General features: G+C 40.2%; 1 protein-coding gene across 19 annotated transcripts in view; it reads right to left on the bottom strand.

Annotated features, from left to right (window-relative positions):
• Positions 1–24,229, bottom strand: part of ABLIM1 (actin binding LIM protein 1) — a 193,620-nt gene that overhangs the window by 111,004 nt on the left and 58,387 nt on the right. For 4 of the 19 annotated variants that reach the window (XM_048310598.1, XM_048310601.1, XM_048310599.1 and 1 more), the window contains exon 1: positions 19,829–20,127. The exons of 2 other annotated variants lie outside the window; for them this stretch is intronic. In XM_048310598.1, the coding sequence (XP_048166555.1) occupies positions 19,829–20,066 (238 nt within the window). In that variant the 5' untranslated portion in view covers positions 20,067–20,127. Of the gene's footprint in view, positions 1–6,522; positions 6,908–19,828; positions 20,132–24,229 lie in introns of those variants that run through there. 13 more of the 19 variants (XM_048310607.1, XM_048310611.1, XM_048310612.1 and 10 more) reach the window with 7 other exon arrangements.

The raw sequence follows: 24,229 nt of genomic DNA, 5'->3' as shown, positions 1-24,229 counted from the left end.
AGGCTTCATTTCTATTTGGATCACTTCTTTATTTGATATCATTTTAAGATCCTGCTTCTGAACCAGATCCTCAACTAAAGCAAGGTTCCACAATACTGCTATGTAGATTATACTGACATGTGTGATACTGAAGTGCTACTAACAGCATGGAGTGGGAATTACGGAGTTACCCACCCTGCTGACACTGTTTATAGAACCTTGCCTATTATTCTCTTGTATAGCATAAGAGCAACAATCTTTCACTTCTGAACAGCTGGCATTAATAGCAGATAATGTACATGATTGATTGACACAAGGCTTCTATCATTGCTGGGTTCATATCACTTTATGATCAGCCCATATAAAATCTGGAATTATTTCTCTCATTGTTGTATCTTACAGAACAGTGTAGCTAACACACAACACAAAATGACCACCATTAATAAAATACATGATTTTTTTTCAAAAACGTCACACAGCCTCCAAAAATTGGGTCCAACTTTGAGGCAACACTGAAGCACTTACTTAGCTTTAAATCCCAGTGATTCAATTAGACTCAACAAGACACTCTGCTGAACAGAACAGGCTTAAGACAATGCCTAAGTGTTCTCCTTAGACAGATCCCTAGTGAGCCTGAAAGTTATCCAGGCTCAACGAAGGCAAGGATTAATCATTCTTTTGGGGATACTGACTGTCCTCTAGGTGGAAAACCAATTTTGTTATAAATAATCCTTTTTAAATTAGTTATGGATTGCCCCCAGGAAAAAAAAAAAAAAAAAAAATCCTGTTCCCTGGTTTCTCCCACCCAAAGGGCACAAGGCATTTTGATTAGTGGAACTTCTTCTTTTCCCATGGCATCCATTAATTTTTCTACAAAAATAATTGACTCTCCTACAGTAGCAGGACAAATTATCATCCTACCTTGCAAATTCTTTTCTACCAAGATTCCTACCTCCCCTTTGGAAAAACATTTCTCTGCCCTAGCTTAATGTATTTTTAAACAATTTTACTATGCCAAGACTCTATCTATAAAAGCATTGCCTTTTGAATTCTCATCCAAGGGAAGCAACCATACAATTCTTTATTCCACTCAATTGTATTCACCATAACCAGCAGGGCTTTGGTAGTGATGGTGCTGCAGTGATGACTTGTGTAGGAGGTGGCCAAGGATGGGATTGTGCAGGTCACTGTTGGTCCAACCAGTTCAGCAAATGATAAAACTGACCCATTGCACATCAAAACAGAACCAGAGGAGCCCAGAGAACCTCTGCAAAAACACGGACATACCAACAGGTGGTAAAGATTGAAAGGACAAACAGCAGGAGACACGAGAGAGATACCAGAGCACTTCACTGTGCACTGGCACAGATTGCCCAGGAGAGAGAAGACACTAAAGCACAGGGAAGAGAAACAAAAATTATGCTGGGGCAGGAAGGTCAGCAGGGCAGGAGAAATGCCAAGGCAAAGTAGCTGCCCCAAGAAGAGACTCAGGAGGAAGTACAACTCCAAAAGGACTGTGGCCATGTGGAAATAACTGGGTAAGGAAAAAGGAGCAACACAATGAAAGGAGCAGCAATGGACTGGTACCAGTCTGCTGCACCACCCACGCCTCACCAAAGGTGCTGAGGATAGTGAGTGACAGGGACTGGAGACCAGCAAGGGGAAGGAGAACTCTCCACAGAGAACCTCAGGTGTGTTTCTCTGAGCATGTGCTTGCTTGCTTTTATCTTCAAAACCAGAATCAGTGATAAGAACTTTGTTAATTGTGAGAAAATGAAATTGATTGAACCTCCTCTTCTTGAAACTGGGGTTTTTTTCTCACACCACTCACTGTTTCAGTTGGAGGAAGGGCTGCCTGTACCACCCCCTGAACCCATGAACTCCCATGGTCTCAAATTTAATGACTAAACCCTCTAAGCCCTCCCCTCCAGTGAGATCAATAGCAAAAGTTCTTCCATTTCTCAGTATAAAATATCTGCCATCACATCTTCAGAGAGCTGGCTCCTACACACAGCTGGGATGCAAGGAATGTATGGAATTCTGCTACTGGGAAACATTGGAAGTGGTCAGGCATGGTAGGACTGCACACTGTGCTTGCCCAACTCTTTGGATATGAGTATTTGTACCCTCATGTGAACTAAGCACTATTTAAAAAAAAAAGTAAAATCTCCAGTAAACATGCAGTGCCTGAGCTGGCACCTCCCTGGTTATTTTTGTTTCTCTCAGTATCAATGCTGCACACCAGAACTGCAATTTGAAACCTAATATTAAAAATAAATTTAGAAAGAGAAAGTACAGAAAAGCAATGCCATAAATGTGCCAATAGAAACATAATTCCTTTACAATTCCGTTGCCTTTAAAAAGTAATAAGATGTTTACAAGATAATCACATAACACTGGATTTTCTTTTTTTTTTTTTTTTACAAGTTGAAGTAGTGAAATCACAACACTAAGATTGCCTTGTCAGAGCTGTGAAACAAGGTAAAAGAAACTCTCTGCTCCAAAGACCTCTAATTCAAATAATCAAGGGAGACAGGAGGAATGTTCTTACCCTCATTTTACAGATTAACACAAGGAGAGATCAAATTACCTCCCCAAGGTCACCTTAAGAGCCTCTAACACAAAACTGTTCTGTTGTTTAGTACTTTAACTACAAGTGGTTTTTTTTAAACATCTACTATTATGTATATTTAAAAAAAGCCTTTTCTGCGGCTTGTACAAGGCAGCACATGCCCTTAACCAAAAAAAAAAAAAAAAAAAAAAAAAAAAAGCCCAAATGCCCAGCCCCAAAAGCAAACTGCAAAGCAGAACCAAATTTGAAACTAAGTAAACTGAAGCAAAAAGAAAACCCCAGTCCTCCCCCTGCCAATGTGTGATTGCATAATCTTGTCATGTGCTCCAAAAGCAACAAACCTGGAGACTTTCCCAGGTCACCTGGGGTTAAAAAGTTCCAAAGTCATGAGTTCAAACCGAGACTACATTTCTTTATCAACCATGACACTGAGACGGTGTTAGGACCCAAGTCCCATTACTCAACATTTTCTTGATTAACACAGGGAATAAATGTTAAGCCTACAAATACACAGAGCACTGGAGACACAAAGTTCCCAAGAGAGAACACCTTGAAATTAGCAGACAGGTAACATTTGTATACTCTTCAAGGAAAATCCCATCTAAAGCAGTTCCATTACAACAAAAGAAAAAGACCAAAAGCTCCTTTGGGGACTCACAACTCTTGGTATTGGCAAATGGAAGAGAAGAAGGTTGGAGCTACTGCAAGCATAAAACCAGTCCTCTTGGTCATAGCCTGAAGATGTATCGCTGTCATGCTTTATCAAAAGCGAAATAAAAACAACAGAGGACAAAATCTCTCTGCAAGCCTGAACTAGACCATGGGCCAAATGATACAGGAAATACGATACCATTTCAGTGACCTGCACCTTCTGTGTGGCTTCCTGGGAAAGCCAGCACCAGTGAACACCTACAGAGAAGTTGTGAGAACATGGAGACATGATCAAGCTCACTGCAACTTTGTACCCAGTAGGTGCCAGCACCTTCCCTTCAGCAGAATCAGTGTAAGAAGAACAGAAATCATTAAGCCTCTGTGCCTCCTTCTTTAATGCAAAAAATCTTCAACCCTTCATCTTTTCTCCTTTTATCCTTCCAACCATGCAGCAGCATGGCATGAACAGCTACTAATCCACTTTCATAGGTTTGCCCATGGACGATCCTGCCCAAGATCTCATCAGGTACAAAGCTGATTACCAATATGCTTTCACAGACTAGCACTTGAATGCCAGGACAGCCTTCTCATTAACTACTCAAGAAATCAAGAATCAGGGCAAAATCCTCAGCTCATGTGAACTAATGGGGGCAAAAATGAAGCTGCAACACTTGTATCACACAGAAACCTGGCTTGCAGGCTCACAACCCACACACTGACCTCAACATAGAAGCAGCAAGAATGCAGATTATCCAACATAGGCTTTAAATTGCCAGAGAGAATTAATGACAAGACACACATATGCACATGTAAACTTTCTTTCTGTTAAAGGATACGAAGAGAGAAAGTCGCCCTTGGATGCAGCACAGTGATAATAATTTAGCTGAGTAACTAGATAATAAGGGCTCATAATTGGAAATAGCTAAGTACACAGAGACATGAAAATGTGGTATCAGACATAATTTAGGAAGCGCCGTTTGGTGTCAGCAGAAAACACCCTGGCCTCAGGATTTTTTTTGTGTATGAACTAACCAGGCAGACACAATATGAGCATAATGAAGCATGCTAATTTCCTAAAAACTGTTACCAACCGTTTTGCAATTCAGTGGAGTTGCATTTTTCTAGCTGAAACCAGCCCTTCCAGTGCCTACTTAACATGTCTATGAAATCACACTGGACTGAACTGCATTTTCAGCCTGTTCAAACCATAGTTCAGGCAGTGGCTGGAAGGGAGGGTACCAGCTGTATTGTACTGACTGCATTTTGCAAGAGTATCACCGTAGAGAGTGACTTTTATAGCAATAACTCCTGACCTTCTGACTAAAGCAGAGGAGGAAAAAAAAAAGAAAAACGAACCAAGACAAAACAAAAACCCAAAGAAAGAAACGAAGCAACAAAAAAAGCCCACCAAGAAACAGGAAAAAGAAAACTGAGGCAGAAACAAAAGAGTTAAAAAAATTGTTGGGGAAATTATGAAAGTAATAATGTATAAAATCAAAATATTTAACAGATACCATCCTTTCTCCCACTGCAGGCATGAGATACAAAATATCAGTAATTGCACTCCAAAACTAGAGAGAGCATTTAGCTATTTTAGTCCATTATCTCTGTGAACAGGAAAAAAAAGTATTTATATCCAACGTCAATATAAACAGCCATTGTAAATAATGCATTAAACTTGGTGGGGAGGGGGAAAGGAAGCAATTTAAACACAAGTCTTTTGCAGATTTTCAACCATTCATTGTCAACTTTTCCTGCCATTCTATGAATTTTTTTGTCTCCCATTTTTTACAAAAACGATGGGCTTGTTTTAATTTTGTTACAGGTAAATGACAGCTCTCATGGTGTAAGATGCTAAAATTGAATTCACTGAGTATTCCTCAGGTACAGCCCCACGTAACACAGGGAATACAACCAATTGAATATCAGCTGGGGGAGGAGACAGAAACATATAAAAGGACCAATCATGCTACCCATGATTTATGTACACTTCAAGAAAACCAGCAGTCCTGTTTTAAAATGCATCTTAGAAAACAAGCACCAGTTATGATAAACTGAATGATAATACACTTATTTTTCTGAAAAGATGACTGACATAGTTCATTCAAATGATTCTGAAACCTGCACTTTCCAGGATTTGGGGTGAAATTCCTATTTAAACCATTCCTGGTGTGGCTTACTGATACTGGGTCATCAGTTCATGACTGACACTATAAAAATAATCCTGTAAATCTGAAATAAGGGATCCCAAACCTAATAAGTAGCCAATAAAATTTATGCTGGGTCACTGCCTTTCATCAACAAAAATTATCAATAGACTGGACAATGGTTATGACCACAATCCTCCTGATATGAACAACACACTGTGGCAGGCATTTGTCATATACGAGGCATTTGTCCTGCTCTCCTCAATCTAAACATCTGTGAAGCTAATTGCACTCACTTTTTATTTACAACATTAAAAAAAAGTCTTAGCATGGGTGTTCAAAGCTGCAAAACTGCTCACTCTTACTCAGCATTACTACTTCTTATTTCTGTTTCTTCCCTGTTTTGAATTTACTCCACATTATTTTTAGAGTCCTCAAAAGTAAAGAACACAGACGCCCCTGTTCACAGAAAAAGAGACTGAGTCTGAATCTATCTGTGATAATGTTATGCCCCCAAACCACATCCAGTATGCTCAAATACAACTCAGAATGTATCTCACATCTTAATAATACAATAAATGACACAGACCAGTATTACTGCAAGGAAAGACCCCACAACCATTTCTAAACTCTTTAAACTAGCGAATTCTTCTGTAGGAGTCTTAAAATGTTACTTACAGGCAACTGAAACTGATACCTAATTTACTGCTGCAAAATTCAAGCATTTTGCAAAATCTCATATAATCCATTTATCCATTAAAATTTAAAATATGCCCTCTGAAGTCCACAATTGAGTATATCAATGTTTATCTTTAAAATGTTAAACTAGCTGCCTCAGTGGTCAAAACTACTTGAACTGTAGCAAATACAGGTAAAGAACTGTCAACTTGGGTTAAATCACAGAAAAAAAACCCCAAACAAACATGTACACACAGAAGGGAGCCTGCTGTGCAGACACACTAAATTAGGTGTGTTCCAGATTCTACCCTTATTAAAGCAGGTACAGGGATAACCAATGCAATCCACTGCAGGGTTTCACACACCATTTTTATAGAAAGGAAAACAACAACTGCCAATCACAGCATGCACATCTTAAATGTGAAGGTTTAAACCTCAGGTGACTGTGGCGGGCACATTAGCTTTCAGCTCCAGTCTATCAATAAACATAATTACCTTCTTCTTTCACCATGGCAAACAATTTTTCTTCGTAGTGGAAGCAGCAAGAATTAGCTTAAGTAATTTAAACACAATCTCTTTTCCAGCAGTGTTTGGCTGAGGTGGATTTTAAAAAAAAAAGAAAAAGAAAAAGAAAAAAGGCAGCTTATTCCAGATAATAATCTCCCCTGGTCAGATTTCCCACAAGGTCTGATCAGGTCCGATTGCTCATCACTGTCTCCTTCCTTCTTGTGCCTCTTATCTTCCACTGTGGTCTTTTCCGATGGCTAATGGCAGCTCATCCCCTGCCCGTGCATTCTGCCCCTTGTGTTGAAAGAACCAGCTACAGCTGCCACTGGGGAACAAATGCTGGATTCCAGCGTCCCTCATCTCCAGCCCCTGACACCACCTTGCATTCCTCTGCCCTCGCACAGCCGAGCTGCCGCTGTAATTTGCTCCCGAATGACTGGCAAGAGGCTGCAAGGGAGATGTGAGGGAGAGCAGGAGAGCTGTTCCAACGCACACACAAAGATAAAGTGGTATTTATGAGTTTCCTATTATTTTATTTACTCAAACTGAGCCAGGATCAAGAGGGGAAACAAAGATGAGCACAGGCAAGTGCTGAGGCAGGCTGCAGCACAGTGGCTTTTCTGTGGTGAGCAGTTTATCCACTCCCGGATTTAGCTTTAAAGCAATTACTAGACCACAAAACATGCTAATAAATGGTCTCTCAATGCCTACTGACCATAGAACAGATGAGGGTAACATACAGTCTGTGGAAGATGGGAATGCCTATCTATTCTCTACTTCAAACAACAATAAAAATAATAAAAAGGAGAACTGCCACTGCTCAGTGAGCACCTGGGTTCTGAAGCATAGCCAGGCAGTGCCACAGACAAATTTTTGCTGTGAGTCAAAGTTAAGTGCTGTATTCTGCAAAACTAAATAATTGTAAATTATAACTCTTCCTAAGCTGTTCCTTTGCAGATGATAGCCACAGGTACTCATGGAACTGAGAAGACAGAAGATGGAAGTGTATTGAAACAGCAGCACTGATACGGAAATTTCACCCCCCAACACATCCCCAACAAGACAAAGCACCAGTGTTGAATCTGGGCATCAAACTGACCTTCCAATTTATGGTTTTCCAGGCACTAAACTCTACTGAGAAAAGACTGGTCAATAAACTAATGCTGAAAAACAAACAAACCAACCCTTTAGAATATTGTCAAGTCTCATCATCATACAGCAAGGTTCTGCCTTCTATTAAAAGATGCAGGTCAGAGTCAGGAGAAACAAAGCTTTTCTTTTACAAGCATACTTTTATTCCCAGTTATGAAGAAAAGATTGGAAATATGACTAATCAAAATCCTGAATACCCCTTAAAAGCCACAAATAAATACAAAATGACACATACATACTGTCAGCATCAAGATTTTGGAGAACCTCTATCACTACTACTATTATTTAATTCCTCATTTTAGCTAGCCACCAGTGACTTCCCCAAACTAAACCTATGTCATTCATGCCTTTGCCTAGAGAGTAAATTTTAGTATTTGTGGTTTAAAGGCAGAGAAAATGGCAAATGGAAATGAACTGACTTGTCAAAGACAGAGGTGATCTCAGTAGCAGAGAACTGGGTCAAATATAAAGATATTTTGGGCTAAATTATGGACAGACTCATTGAGCAAAAGCTTCAACTTGACCACAGCTCAGTGCAAAATGTGCTTTATGTTACATGATGGAAGTGAAATTACATTAATACTGCACTCTATACTTACAGTGCTCACACCTCCACAAGGGAATTCCTTCTCCATGCTACTCTACGTAGGGAGAGAGATATTAATGTAAAGAAACAAGCTGTAGGCATCAGCCAGACAGAGCAGCAGATGGCTGATACCTGCTGCAAAAAAATCAGACCACGCACACAGTGTTAAAAATATTTGCAGTAAATAAATTCTAGATGTTTTGTACAAATGCCACCCAGAATAACAGGAGCAAATTAAACAAGTCAGTCTGCCTCATCCGTAAGGCATCTCTTATTCAGTGACATTCTTCAATAAATAAATCACTAAGAGAGTGAGAGAGAGAGAGCACCAGAGATACAGGCACATGCATGGAAAAAAATAGTTATTCTATTCTGACAAATCTAGGCTGGATTTCTATTGTTAGCAGTCCAACGTGTAAGAGCAGCACAGCACAGGCAGTCTGACATTCTTGCTTCTATGACTCAGTGTGTTACTATTAATAGCATTTGAGGCTCAAGTGGGGAGCTGGGCTGAACCCCACCAACACGGAGGCATAAGCTGTTACGTCACATTTCTGACACATCAGAGATGTCAGGTTGTAACTCAACCTGGCCGTGTTCTTTTTCAAGCTGTATTTTGTAAACAGTTAGGGGACAGCCTCCTGAAAGGGGCACATCTGACCTTCATTCATAAATATTTGATTGGATGTGCAGAGTGTGCCTATGGACACATACCCAGGGATGCTGTTAACCCCTTCCTGTGATCCTCAGACACTCTCAACAGGCTTGCAATGATGATCATTCATTTTTCTGTTCCAGCAGCTGCTGACACAGAAGCTGCTTGTTGGTATGTGGACTTTCTGTTCTCTGAGTACACTCCTCCATTTTTCACATGTGCTAGAGATTAGCACTGCTGTATCTCACATCGTTCAGCCAGGAGAGCTGCAGTGGTAGACTACAGCAGCATGCACATAAAATGAAATTTAAAAATACAGGCTGCAGTAAATTATGCTGGAGATTTAGGAGTCAAATATAATCTACTCCAGAGTAAAGACATATGAAGAGGAGACCTTAGTATTGTGAATAAAATCTCTTTACACCAGGATGGTTTTTGGTTTTAATCTCATTGTCTTAAGTCAAGGCTAAAATTTTTACCCTGCTGTACAACTCAGAATCTACTCAGATATCCTAAACTAGAGATGAAAAAGGAATAGACAGCATTCTAGAAACAATCCCCTGGCACTTATTGTTATTTAGAAGTGCCTATTTCAAAGGAAAGCAAAATAACTTTTTCTTTAAATACCTTTTGCGCTGTACAAGCTAAATAGAGTCTCCCTTGAGCACAGTGTGGGTGGAAGAGTCACAAAGAGTACACTACAGCTAAACAACATGCTCATGTTGCTGGTGAAAAATATCTTGTGCATTCAGCGAGAGGCATGAGAGCCATATGGAGATCACTCCACAAGGGGAAAGAGTTAAACCAATTTGTTTTGCTTTTCATTGTACCTTGATAGTATTGAAAAAGTATGAGTAAGATACTAAGCAGTTTAGCTACGATTTAAGGTTTGTTATTCTCATTTTAAAAGCTGGTGTTCATATTTTTATCTTGCATTCATTCTTCACAGATGAGATCATGGCTTAGAAGTATCAGCACACAGTTTTTGTATAATTTCTTCAAAACTGACTGATATCTCCTGTTCAGAAAGAAATGAGGGGGAAAGGCAGGTAGAAAACAGAACAGGAAAGGGGAGAAGTTGCTCCATTAAATAATATCCAGGAAAATATTATCTGTTTAATGTCCTTGCTTCCAGCAAAAAGCCTGGAACAAACAGTTTTGACAAGAAAGGCTGCCCCAGGCTTCCACAGCTTAACCACTGTCCAGCCTAGGTCAACTGAGAACCATCACTTCTATGAAGTCTCAATTACAGCATTTTGCAAAATGCTCCCTTCTCCAGGAAGGAAATGCCACTCTCTTGTGACCTGCTCTAATTGTTACCCTGACTTAACCGTGCCTGCTCAGACAAAAACCAATAATGTCAATATGGGATTTCTTGCAAAAGCCCTGTGACCCAGCAGTGGTCCCAGTACCTTAATGGGCAAGCCTACAGATCCCAGTTTCAGCATTCTCAAAAGCTACATATTAAGTATTTCCTGGCTTCTGTTTCTCCTGACCACACCCTCCTCCAGCGACCTGATGTCTCTCCTTCAGCCACTCAGACAGCTGGCCCATTTTCCATCTTTTGGAATCAGCTCGAGCAGCAGTGCTCCTGCAGGATTGCAGCAAAGAACCAGGCAGGCAACTGACTGGGAAAGCTGATGGTGCTGGTGGAGTTCTCCAGATTCACCAGAACTCAGTGAGCAGAATTTAGGCAGTACCTGACAGAACTGTTCCCCACACCAGGTGTACCCCGAGTCTTCCAAGCCTGCAGGAGAAGTTCTTCTGTAAGTCATCCTCGAGCCTTTCCAACCCTCCACACAGTTTTTGCTCTGTAACAACTTCATCCTGCAGCTTGTGCAATGGCCTGAGGCTGCCAAGCCCTCCTCACCCTCATCCATCACCACACTGCCCTGTGTGGAACCAGCAGGAAGTTAGGGAGCTGTGAAGGCCCCACAGATTGACCTCCCCACCACAGACCCTCTACATTGCCCTATCACAAGTTTTAAACAGTCTAGAGGAATATGGTTCTTTCTCAGCACATACTATGGTCCTGCCATCCTACACCTTGGGATCACATTGTCCCTACTGATAAGATTGATCTTCAAGCAAATAATGCCTGATGGCCTGGATTCTAACCACTACCTTTCTGCTGTGCTGGGCTTTTCCTTGTACCTGTGTTATGCCATTTTCAACATCATCAGTAGGTAATATTGGTGTTTAAAATCACATCATCTTTCTTTCAGAGTAAACAAAATTAAAATTCAGCAAATACATCAATCACTTGATTCAGTAAAATGCATAGTGTAATCGTTCTGATTTGCCAGGATTTGGGGGTTTAGTGCTTTTTTTAGAAATAGAATAATTTTTGTGTTCTTTCAAATCAGACTCCTCAGGAATAAAACATTTGTGAGGTTGTGATCTATTAAAAGGTATGGATCTCTTAAAACAAAATCTGATTTTCTGAGATTCTTGAAAGCAGGATTTTCTTAATAGGCTGCTATTATGTAGAACAGTAATAGTCTGCAAAATATAAATAGTGAAACTAGTCTAATCTGTTGCAAAACAAAATAAGAAACTAGCATACTTGTCTGTTCTAAATAATAAGAAGCTTAACACAAACAGTTATGTAAAAAAGCACCTGAAACCTTCACATTATCTTTAGAAACAGATGAGAAAAAATGGTTACATTATACTGCTTTGCCAGTATATATAATATAATATACTCCAAAAATATGCAAATGGGTAAATCTTCTGACTGCAGGTATGTATAAACATTTATCTCTGAACATACATTTATGTTATTGATGTAACAACTGGCTTCCAAACAGCTTATGCTATTGCTAATGCTCAGAAAGAAGATCATGCTTTCTTCACACCTGTGTGAACTTTTACAGTACGCAGACATAGCTGGAATTAAATTGAGACGTGGTACAGTAAGATGAGTACAGACAGTGGTTTAAACTTTGTAATTTTTTTAAAACTACCATATAAAATCATCACTATTCACCTGCTATAAACTGAATTTATTGAGCTAAATCATTATCACAACCAATACTTTTGCTGATAAAAATATTATAACCTTCACTGACAGTCACCACAGTTACTGCTGAAAATTGCACGAAGGCAGGAATCCCCAACAGGAAAGCACACATGAAAGTGTCATCCTTTACTGTGCATGTCTAAGGTTAAGGAGATTTGATATTGAAAATCCACTTCAGAATTGGATTAACCATGCAGAACAAACCCCACAGCCTGTCTTGGGATTTTTTGGCTCAGTGAAATCAGCAGGAATGCTGTAAAGACTCTCTAGTCTTAAGAACTTCTCCCTGAGAGGTCCATGCAACACCAGATCGAAGCAGCTTCCTGCCAATCAGTTAATTTGCAGAGTAAAGCAACAAGTTCTTTGTTTTGCAGTGCTGAGAGATGTGACAGTCTCTCCACTAAGCACTAACCTTTAGTGTTTGCCTCAACTATATGACATCCAGCAAAGCAGGCCACAAGTCCATGGTGCCTTGGGATGAGGCAACCCACGAGGTGGGCATTGGAGACATACCACCCTTACATCAATTGTCACTGTGCCAAATGACAAATTCTTCCTCTTCTGATTCCATACTAAACCATAAATAGGACTCTCAAAAGAGGCACCTGAATCTGCCCTGCAGATGTATCTCTCCCAACAAGGATTTGCCAGTCCAGTGTCCTATCAAATGAACAATGAAGGACCTCAGAGAAAACTAAAAAGATGCTATCTAAGTAAATACAATTTGGCTACGTAGTGTAATATTAATATCTTCCAACAAAATTTTACACCAAATAAATTTTTATCACCTTACTCCAGCTTCTGGAATTTTTCTACTTGTGGCTGTGATTCTATCTGCTAGCTAGGGAGGTGACTTGTTTCAGCATGGAAAAACTTTACATATTTGAACTTTTCTCTTAAATTATTTGTTGCCATTTCAATAGTAGGATCATCATAAAAGTATTAAGCAGACATACAACAAATTGAGAGTATGCATAACTGATTCCAACTTCTGCACCAACTGGAATTTCTGAGACAACTGTAAAAGCTGTTTTGCTGCTGCTTCATAGGAAAGAGTCACATATTTTAAAGACGAGTTTGCCAACTTAAAAAATAAACAATATGGCATCTTCCAAGTACCGATGTATACGGATAAGCTAGTATGGTTTGTGGTTTTTGCATTTTACAGTTTAATGTTTCCATGTTTTACATTGAAAACTCCACAGACAGCTGCACCATCTAATTCACATGGTAACAAATCAGCGATGAGCATCCCCTGGTCCTACATGTTTCTGCATCCCACCATAAAGACTCACTCTTTAAAGGAAAATAACCCAAAAAATTTAGAGCAGGGTAACGCAAAAACTGTAATCACAATTATCCGTTTAATATTGTTTTCTTTTCCTCTCAGCTGCCCTGTGTCTGCATGACCTGGGTGAAGAACATTCCTGATTCCCTTTCCTCCTTGCTCCTCCCATTAACTATTTGACCACAGAGATCTACCAAGCATCTCAAACTAAGAGCCACTTCTAAGATCTCTGTATACAAAGAGACAACCCCACCTCTCAGGCATAAAGGAGAAGAAGGAGCCAACAGCCATTAGCATTCATCTTTTCCTCAACCCATGCATGAGGGACGTATGGGAGCGCATTAAGCAAGGGAAGCCAGATACCAAGCCTCTCTCCCACTCCTATTCCACTCCCTCCATGCTGCAAAGTCAAAGCTGCAGTGAGTGAGAACAGCCATTTCCTACACCTTTCTCTCTGCTCAGAAATTTTGCCACAATTTCACCTTTTGGATAAGCAGAGCAAGACCAAGGAACAGCTTTCAGATGAGAAGAAACGATTTCCACCTCTCTTTTTCCCACCCCAATGCCGCCAGTGTTTTATCCACTGTCAGAAAGCCTAGAACTTCTTCAGCTTGGAGGCAGCTTCCATTTCAGATTGACTTGAATCTGTCCTGCCTGCAAGAGGCCGTGTCGGCTCTGAGCACCCCAGACCACAGGAGGAGGGCACCCCTCTCTCCTGCCCCTTGCAGATCTGGAGGGGAGCCACCCCTGCTGTCCTGCTGCAACCCTGCCCAGGAAGGGGAGGGCACTTCTCTCTGGGTTGTTTGATTAAAATACCAAGGTTATGCAACTGCAGATGACGGACACAAGAGAGGAAGTCTCCATCAGATACAGAACAAAAGCAGGACTCCCTATAAACAACACAGGGGAAGTAGCCAAAATGTGCCCGTTCCAGCCAGAGCACCCACTGGCATTATGGAGTTACAGAGCAGGGGAGATCTTTGCCTTAATTTCCCTTACAATCTTCACACTGCTGCTATTGCCAATTTACACACCACAGAGGAAATGACAACATTTTCATTATTTCTTTGAATTTACAGCTGATTTAGCTCACCTTTCTTGCTAGCGCCTATTAACAGTAGGAACTGCAATTTCATTCTTGTTTATTGGATTACAGATAACAAAGAATTTAGGAGAAGGAGCAGGGAACCCTACAGAGGTGAATTCAGTTGCTCTAAACGATGCTACCTTAATGCAGATTAATGCTAAACCACTGATTTACTACTAAGCCAATTAGCTTAGATTGATCTGAACATTGACAACCACTTGCCAGAATTCTGAAACAGGAGCCAAGGGCTATGAAGCTGTTAATTGTTCTAATATTTTAAGTAAAAATGTGGCAGTGACTAAATTACAGTAGAGATATTGAAAATGGGCTGAACTGATCCTAACTGATCCTACCCAATCTTCATTTTACATTTCATTAAAAACCAAAAAATCAAGCTAACTGTTCATACTTTGAGAACCAAAGATTATTACAAGCTAACACAGATGAAGTTTCAGCTATATTTCTTACTCAACACAAAACCACTACTCAGTATCTTCCACAAGGATACTTCTCTCTGCTTCTCAGGACAATACAAAAAACATCTCCATTTGAGAATCCCTTACTCAGCTGAAGATTGTCTAAATCCCTCAATTATCACCACTCTTCTAGATTGAGCAAACCTAATTCCATTAATCTTTTCTCATAAAGCTTTTTTCCTAATACCATTCCCACTGCGTTCTACTAATTTCCCTCACGATTTATCAGTATTTTTCAAAAATACAATGTCCAAAGCTAGAGACAATATCCAGCAGAGTTCTCCTCAGTAACAGGAACAGAGAAAAATTATCCAGATGCTGTATGTATCTCCTGCTAACATATCCCAGAAAAAGAATGGCAGCAGTATTATACAATCTATATTTACGTTATAGTAAGTATCATTATTCTCCATGTGCTTTTCAGGATCAGTGTGTATTAGTTCCCACTTCTTATCTGTGCAAGTCCAGACTTCACACTTCTAGACTCTGAAATTCAACTGCATAATTTCAAATCATATAGCTGACTTACCAGGACTATTCTGATTTAAGACATTGTCCTGCAGAAGAATGAAATAATGCTTCTAAACTTGGATTTTCACAAATTTTAGAAGTATGCTCCCTATTAAATCTTTAAAAAATATATATAGGGACTGAGGCCAGCAGAGATTGCTCACTTGAAGGAATCAATTTGAAAAGCTATCAGAAGGAAGATTTACCTTATCTGAAGGACAGGAGCAGTCTGATCAGCACCTCTCAGCATCTAAGGAGTACCACCTACTACAATCCAAAGAGAACCTGGATTTTTCTCTCTCCTATCACCACTTGTCACATTTGAGATTGCTTAGCTTTGGACACTTGATAAGTTTACACAGCACCATTAAAATCCTATGGCTGTAAGCCACATCAAGCATCCATTCTGTGAGGAACTACTACAAACACCATTAGCAGGTAAGACCCAAGATTAAAATAGGCATTATTTTTTTTTCCATTTTTCCTTCTTTCTGTCCAAGTAACAGCAGGGATTGGTGTTAAAGAAACTGCAGCCTTCAGGGTGATCTTGGGCACTCCTGGGTAGTAAGAATGGAAAATGGCAATGGGATACAAAGAGGTTGTTTCCCTAACTGGAAGCTCTACCTTTCTTGCCACAGCACAGCAAGAAAACCTTACTAATGCAAGGAAGCTGATGTGTGGGAACTTAGATGTAAAACAGTGGGCAAAAGTTCAACTGTTTTATGCTGCAGCTAGTATTTTACAACTGGATCTTTCATTTCAAATCTGCAAAGCCCATTCCTCTCGAGAAGACTCTACCTCTGTGTCTTCCCTCACATCACCATGTTGATCTCTTGGACTCCTCTCTGCAAACATACACACAAAAAAATCAGACCTTTTTTTCCTCAGAACTCCACTTCTCACAGAATAAAATTGAAAAGACTCTTTCAGTTGGAAGGAACCTACAATTAATTATCTAATTCAGCTGCCTGACCAATTCAGGGCTGACCAAGTTATTAAGGGCACTGTCCATGTCTCAAACACTGACAGGCTTTGGGGATCAACCACCTCCCTAGGAAGCCTGTTCCAGTGTTTGACCACACTGTCAGTGAAGAAATTCTTCCTAATGTCCAGTCTAAAACTTCCCTAGCACAGCTTGGAACCATTTCCATGCATTCTGTTGAGCCCCATACAAATGGCCTCAGCCCGTCGATCCAGCCTGTCCAGATCCCTCTGCAGAGCCTTCCTGCCCTCCAGCAGATCAACACTCCCACCCAACTGGGTGTTGTCAGTAAACTGATTGAGGGTGCACTCAATCCTCTCATCCAGATCATTGGTAAAGTTATTAAACAGGATTGGGCCCAGTACTGAGCCCTTGGCAGCACCACTGGTGACCGGGCTCCAGCTGGACTCAAGTCCATTCACCACTGCTGGTTAGTCTCAGCTACCCAGCCAGTTCTTTTACCCAGTTAAGAGTAAATAAGATCTTGGTGCTTCATAAATTTTCCTCCACCAGTCTGATTTACTTTCTGTCTCATCACTAGACTGTTTTTATGCTCTCAGCATTTCCCCCCATGCCTTTCTCATCCTCTTAGATTGCTTCTGCCTTCCTTTACATCCAGCTGATGCAACAGAAGCAGCCACTCTCACAAGTGATGCTTTAAATAAATATGGTTACATAAAGAGTTACTAACCTCATACAAGAGGTCACTTAAGTAATGTAGAGCATTATCTCCTTTCCCTCAGGTATGCCACTGTCACAGCCAAAGAGTGACCACTTTGCTAGGTTGCATAAGGTGTCATTGGTACAAGTCACAGGTGACAGTATCTTATACAAGAAGCAACATCACACAGTTCCAAGACTGTTTTCTCTTCAAAATTCCAGTGCTCTTTCGCCAGCAACTTTCGAGTTTTGCTAGTCCTGAATATCAGACATTTTTCCACAGAACCCTTTATATCAGGGCTGGCCTGAGAGAATCAAAGCCCTGTGCTGAACCAGGCCACTTAGGCTAAGACAGATTTTGTTGCAGCAAACCATGTGACTGGCATTCTCTCCCAAGGAAGGACCCTTACCTCCTCCCCTAGACACAGAAGGAAAGGTGGCTCATCATTCTTTGGCCAAATGAACTCGAGAGAAATGCAGAATGAAGGTCCTTTCAGAGATTCAAGGCCACTTTTGAACTCCTTTTTTTTAAAAGTTTTCTTCAGCTTTTAGGGTGCTTTTAACTGTCAGTATGATGCCACCATTTAACTTTGTGAGACAAGTTTAACCTCCCACGTTCCCATTATTAAAGGGATGGAATTTCAGGATGCAAGTGCTAAGTAAAAGCAAGTCATGGGTTAAATGGATGATACTCCAAAGGATCACCTCCTGAATATTAAATAGCTCTGTACCTGTTGATAATTCTTGACGTAAATACGGGCCTTTCCTAATGTTTATGATTCCACTTATGATTAGCAAGGAAAATAATTACTGAGTCTCCAAATGCTTTGAACAGTGTCATTTCTAATCTTTGTTTGCAAAGCCAAATAGAAACAGCAAACTGTCCTTCAGCAGGGTTTATAAGCTGCTAAATCTTGTAGTACTTGAGGGACCATAATCCCCAAGCAGCACATGGCCTAAGAGACAGACTTACGTGTTTTGCATCTTAAAGTCACATACAGATTTACTCCCAGGCTGTTTTCAAAAGGCATTCCACTCCTTTTATTCTAAGTGGGTGTGATTCTGAGCCCAATTGTTGCAATTTAAGTAAAGCTGAGGCACCAGACACCTTGCAACCTTTCAGTTTGTATTATACATGGCACTGGAAAGCAGGACCACAATTCCCATCCTATTGAATAGTAGCACCCATACTGTAGGATGAAGGGAAAAAAATCCATAGTGGTTATTTGCATTATCTATTGCAGCATAATGCTAAACAGAACCTGTCTCACTATCTTTGTGATTGCTTACACATGACTGAAGAGGTGCAAAATTGCAGATTTCCAGATTGATTTAAGCCCCATACAAATTAGAAGGCAGCTCCCAGCCTGCTATGATGGCAAGAATTCCATTGCAGTCCTGCACGGATTGATCATATAGCTGGTCACTGTTCACCCAAATAATTTTCAATTCTAAATTGTGATTTATAAAAATGCCTAATTGTATGTAGATTTTTTTCTCCAGAATACCAATGTGAAACACTGCAGGGGATGGCAAGGCAGAATGATATTTGCTTTTTCCATTTCACAGCTATATTACACATTTGCCCTATGTTTTAGCATCGCTTTCATTAAAATGTTACTTTTAAAATAAGTGATTACTCAGAGGCAGTAACTATCTGCAACAGCATGTGGGTTTGGGACAGTTCTCTTACAAGGTGACGTTCATTAGGTAAGAGAGCTGACTAGCAAAAAGCTATTTGCACAGAAGAAGAAGTGTTATATACCAAAGCAGATCTTTGAAAAATACTTGCCTACCAAATACAATCACTCAGTACTAACATTTTGAGGAGCTGGACAGAGTGACAAGCATATATCAGCTTTCTTCATCTGCTTAGTACAGACAAAATTCCAACACATAAGCACTTCAGGTTATCAAAACTGAGGTCCATAAAGCAAGTCCTAGAAGATAAAATCTTTAAAATTTGTCTGAAAGAGATTAACATTCATTGCCAATTTCTCGTTCACAGACAGGAGTTTCCAGAAAACTTTTTTTAAAAAAAATTTTAATGGACTGTAATAAATCAGTGTAACAAGCTGGTGAATTCCAGATATAAGTTCTCCCACCACTGATAGCTCTATTAAGGAATAAACTAAGGTTCAATATTAATTAAAACACAAACCAAGTTTTAGAAACTACTGGGAGGTACAAAGAGCATGGCTATGACTCCGTGCATATAACCACATTATGCTACATATTGAACGCAGTTTTATTTCCCAATTTTTCAAGAGTTATGGTAGAATTAGCAAAATAAATGGAAAGGATAATCAAAGGCATGGACTGGCTCCTGCACAAAGAGAATCTAAATAAGTTATGACTTCTTATCCAGAAAAAGGAGGCACCTGGATAAAAGATACAACAGAAGCCTAATAAATTCACAAATGACAAGGACGTGAACATAGAAAGATTTTTAATCACTTCTTCCAATCCAAGAATGAGGCAGCTTCAAATAATACTCCTTGGCAATAGGATGAAAACAAACAGAAGGGGACACAGTTTCATGTAACCCATTGGAAAGCTCTGAACACACTACTTACAGGACGCTGTGCTTTCAAAAGGTACTTTTCCAGCTTGATTACTTCTGAAGATTAAGGTCCCCTTTGTCCCAGAATGGACATATAGAGAGAGCTGGACCTATATCCACCAACTACTTTCAGATTCTAACTTGGCTTTTTATTCTTCTTTCCCTCCTCTCTGTCAGTGATAAAGTATTTCTCCACACTTGAACACACTTTCTGTCATACAGCATCTTGCCGCTACACAAAACAAGGTATCTGTAAAGCAGTTTAGCCTATTCACCAATCAAAAATCAAGATCTGATGGCAGTCCTCACTTACCCAGATGCTCAGGAGTGTCAAATAACTGCTCACACAAGTAGTAGTCATCTGGATTCAAGTAGGGCAGTTGCTTCAGCAAGCTTTGCTTGGGAATGAGATACAAAACATCTGCAATATCTCCATCCTCAATTACTGACATCCTTCTGACTGAATTTCGAAATTTCACTTTTTCCAGCACCAGTTCTTCACCTGAGCCACACAGCTTCCCAAAGCTGTTTAAGATGGGGAAAGATGGCATTTCTATTCAGAAGAAGCTAAGGAGAGCAACCTGTAGGGCACGCAGTCAGTCTACTACTCACGGCACACTGCCCTTTCCAATCCTTCTCTTTTTCTCTTATCCAGCAAAGGAGATTAAGGAAGATATATTTTTAGTGATTATCTTCAAGAGATTAGAACAGTATGCTTGATCAGGTGATTGCCATCTAAAACTATTGTAATCAGTGGAAACTCATCCCTGGGAATGCAAAAATCAGAAACAAAACCATAAAGAGTATCTGAAAATCAGATTAATATTCAGGACAAGAGAAAGAATGTAACTGAATTACGTAAGAGGATTAGTTTAACATCAAAAAACAGTGCTGTGTCAAAAATATTATAGAAAAGTCATCATCATCATCATCATCATAAGCTACAAAGGCACATCTGTGCATTTAATCTAGCATGGCCCTCTTCCATGCCAGGTCTGTCCACGTGCTACGGTGAAAAGGCTGTAGCAAAGGTAGAGCACATTGGTCCTCCTTTTTCAGGAATGTACAAGCACTGGCCAGCACTACTTCATAAGCAGATTTCTTTGGAAAAATCCTTTCTGCAGTTTTCACTGCCTATTGCAAACAAAAGCACTTAAGCTTTCCCCTAACCATTAAAGATTGGTTCACTTCTGCTCTTCCTCTCCACCTTCCTGTGTAGCTGACAGCAGAGGCTTTGCAGATACTGTGCCAACCCCTCCTGCTTCACTTACAAGAAGTATTTACATTAATCCAATTCCAGTGACTTGCTAATCTAATCATCTAATGAATATTTCTCCCTGGGTAAAGGCAGAGTTAATCATCAACAGGGCACTGGAAAGTCACAGGAAATTCCAAAGTGAAAGATATAAAAAAAACCCAAACTAACAAGATTCATCATCTGTAAGAGCAAGTTACAGGTAGACCCCAGACCTGGACATGCTCAGAGGCAACTTCAGACTCTCCACTCAGTGAAACTCACAGAGACAACTGTGCAACCAGTGTCTGGCCCAGGCTTTCAACTCCCCATAACAGAAGTTAGCTACAGCTGCAAAATGACCTGGTGTAATCATTGCACTGCTTCCAGGAAGGCTTTTTTCTAAATTAGAAGGTGAAAAAGGTGAAAAAAACTCTATAGATTTACTGAGCACAGTGAGAAACTGTCGCTTAATGCTTCCCTCAAAACTCAGAGCTCAAGTACTAACTCCAGATGGGGATAGGCTTTGAAGAGAAGACTGCTTTATTTACTGTTTCAAAGAGAAAATACCATTGCATAAATCCAGACTTTGATCATCTATTTTTACGCATCTTCTATGAGGTCAATTACTTCATATTTTTCAAGTAGTATGACTTTTGTATCATCTTGAAAACAAGTGTGCAGTCAAAGTTCCGCTTAAACAGCCACATTCCTGGATTTTCTAATCAATAGAGGACACAGTAGGACAAGCTAGAATAAATCTGTACTAATTTTAATGGGGTGATGCTAATGTATATTTGAGAAGAGCTGGCTCAATAAATATAGCAACTCCAGTTCTGCCTTAGAGTATCTTGTATCAGATCAGGGATCTCAGCAAATGCCATGTTTTAATCATTACTCCTAGGATTTGAAGCTTTGCAGCAATTTTTCAATCTCTCCCAGATTTCTCAACCTACTGACCTGCACAGCACAGCCCCTCAGTGGAAGAGACAGCTCTGAAATTTCAAAAGCTTCTACCACTGAGGGTGGATCCCCATTCAGTGCTTGAAGCAGAGGGATGACTCACAGGAGACACTGGATGAGTCAACACAAGTATCTCTCACGCTAAGAATGGCACTTGTTACTGGATAATTGGTGAAGGATGTTGACATCTGACAACAGCAGTGCCAACCATCCAGCCCCAGGGGCACAGTCAAGGTGGACTTCGCCCTTTGAGGAAGGTGAGGCAAATGCACACATTGCCCAGGCATTAACTCTGCTGCAGAAGTTAATCCTCAGAGAGCAGAAAATGAGCCCTGCAGAAACTGTTCCAACTGTGGCAACATTTGGTAAAGCTTGGCTGCCTAACACCCAGAAGAAAAGTCTGTCCTTCACTGGAGTTTGAACACTGGTTTATGGCTGACTCCCCATTTTCTGCTGTGTCCGTGCTGATTCCAACCTCCAGCTCTGTTCACCAAGACAATCATTACACCAGCACTTGCAGTAAGAACGAAACCAGTATGACCTGTATATCTACTACAGAAGCACTCAGCCTGTGCCCGCTGTAGAAGAGTCTGATGTTACATCAAACAGTACAGCACAATCCAGTGTCCTTCCAGCACCAAAACACATGGGACCGGTGGGGGACGATGAACCAGGATTTAATGACCCTACCATGTCACAGCAGAAGCATCCAGCTTAATTAAAAATAAGATCTTCCTTCCCCTGAGACAGACTTTTTTAATGCTGCCCCTTTCCAGCCCTGGCTATTGCTGTCACTGTCTGAGAACTGCACCTTCAAAGACCACATGCCAGCTGCTGCTTAATAACACAAACCAATATGATTTTTGGATAGTTTTTTTTTTTTAAGTACACTGTTTGTCTTCAAAAGCCTCGATCCTGTCAATATATAAGATAAGGGGACGAGCAGTAGAAACAAGCAAAACAAGTCCAGGAAGCATCACAGTGGCTTCCCGACTCAGATTAAGGACTGTTTGGAGCACATCCTTGTGTCCAAGGCAAAGGACAAGGCCTGAGACAGCCTTGAACAACACATTGTTACTAAACACCGGGATTTAGCCTCAGTCTGAATCAAAAAGACAATGGCAATCTCCTACCACTTAAGTCAAGCTCTCAATTAAGTGGAAAAGATTGATTTCTGATGTTCTTGCTGAAGAGAAAAGAAAAAGGCACAAATCACAGGGGCACAACTCTGTCCTTATGTTTCATGAAAGAAAGTCTCAGGAATCCAGGGCACTTAGCTCAGAACTAGCGTTGAGGAAACATTCTCAGGATCTGCCAAGTAGCAAAACCTGTTTAAATCACTGCCAATTCAAAGCCGTGTCTAATCCAAGTAGTCAGTGCTGGGATCTCGAGCCTTCACAGAGCACAGTGTGAGGTATGGGCACCTTCCAGGCTGACAGTTTTCACAGGGGGCTGGCTGGATAGGAGACAGGAATTATGCAGAATAACTACTTTAAATATTTTATCTCATTTCCAACTTAATAAATATTTTATTTATAAGTATTTCCAGCCATCTCAAGACCATTTCCTATTCAATCCCCTCTGAATTCACCACACCAACTGGCTGCCTGGATGATAAAAATACATGCATGTTTCATATGCAGCCAGGAATAGAAGCTTCTCTACTAATGCTCCGAGAACACAAGTAACAAAAAAATTGGACTGCAATCCACAAATAAATTACAAAACAGAATAGCAAGCAGTGAATAATAGTAAAAACCAGACATCAAGGGCTAAATACATAGAAGAGGAAATATCCCTCTGTGTTTCAGAGAAACACTGAGGATTAGACTTGCCCTTCAGCAGAAATGTGTAGTGCACTAATGCTGTCTTAATTGTTTCTGCCATCAGAGTTAAACTTCTTGCAAATGCATTTCAGTGTGACTTTAGTCTTACATGGAAAGCAACAAAAAGCCCAATCAGAAACCCAAGAAACTGAAGTCAGTCACACTAGTTCAGCAAAACCTAGCTGCAAAAAATAATCAAAACAAAAATACAGGAAACAAGGTAAAACAAAATGAAATTTTTCTTTTCCCTCACCATACCACTTCAGAAGATAATACATCTATTGCACAGGTAGACAGCCCCAAATAATGTTTCACACATCTGTCCGAGGCAACAGGATTATCAGGATTACCTTCTCCATATAAGAATTCTCAAAGATATTGAGAGTAAGGAGAGAAGAAAAAGGGCCTTAATCTAAATGAAAAAGGAGCAAGCACTCTATCTTCTTTTACCATGAAACATAGTTATCTAAGCAATAAAACAACTAAACCAGCAAATGATAGAAGAAAAAAAAAATCCAACATTCAAGTTCACACACACAAAAAAAGAAGCAAAACTTTACTTGTGGTAAAATTACTCCACACATGCAGCTTTTTCACTTTTGACACCCACTACTTACTTACTCAAAACTGCAGGCTGATGTACAAACACTCAGTTATTTACTGTAAACTTGAGGAAACACTTCATCCCTAT

This window comes from Corvus hawaiiensis, chromosome 8 (genome assembly GCF_020740725.1).
Source record: "Corvus hawaiiensis isolate bCorHaw1 chromosome 8, bCorHaw1.pri.cur, whole genome shotgun sequence".
NCBI lineage: Eukaryota > Metazoa > Chordata > Aves > Passeriformes > Corvidae > Corvus > Corvus hawaiiensis.
The sequence above is the reverse complement of the archived record's forward strand: the minus strand, read 5'-3'. Positions and strand labels throughout refer to the sequence as shown.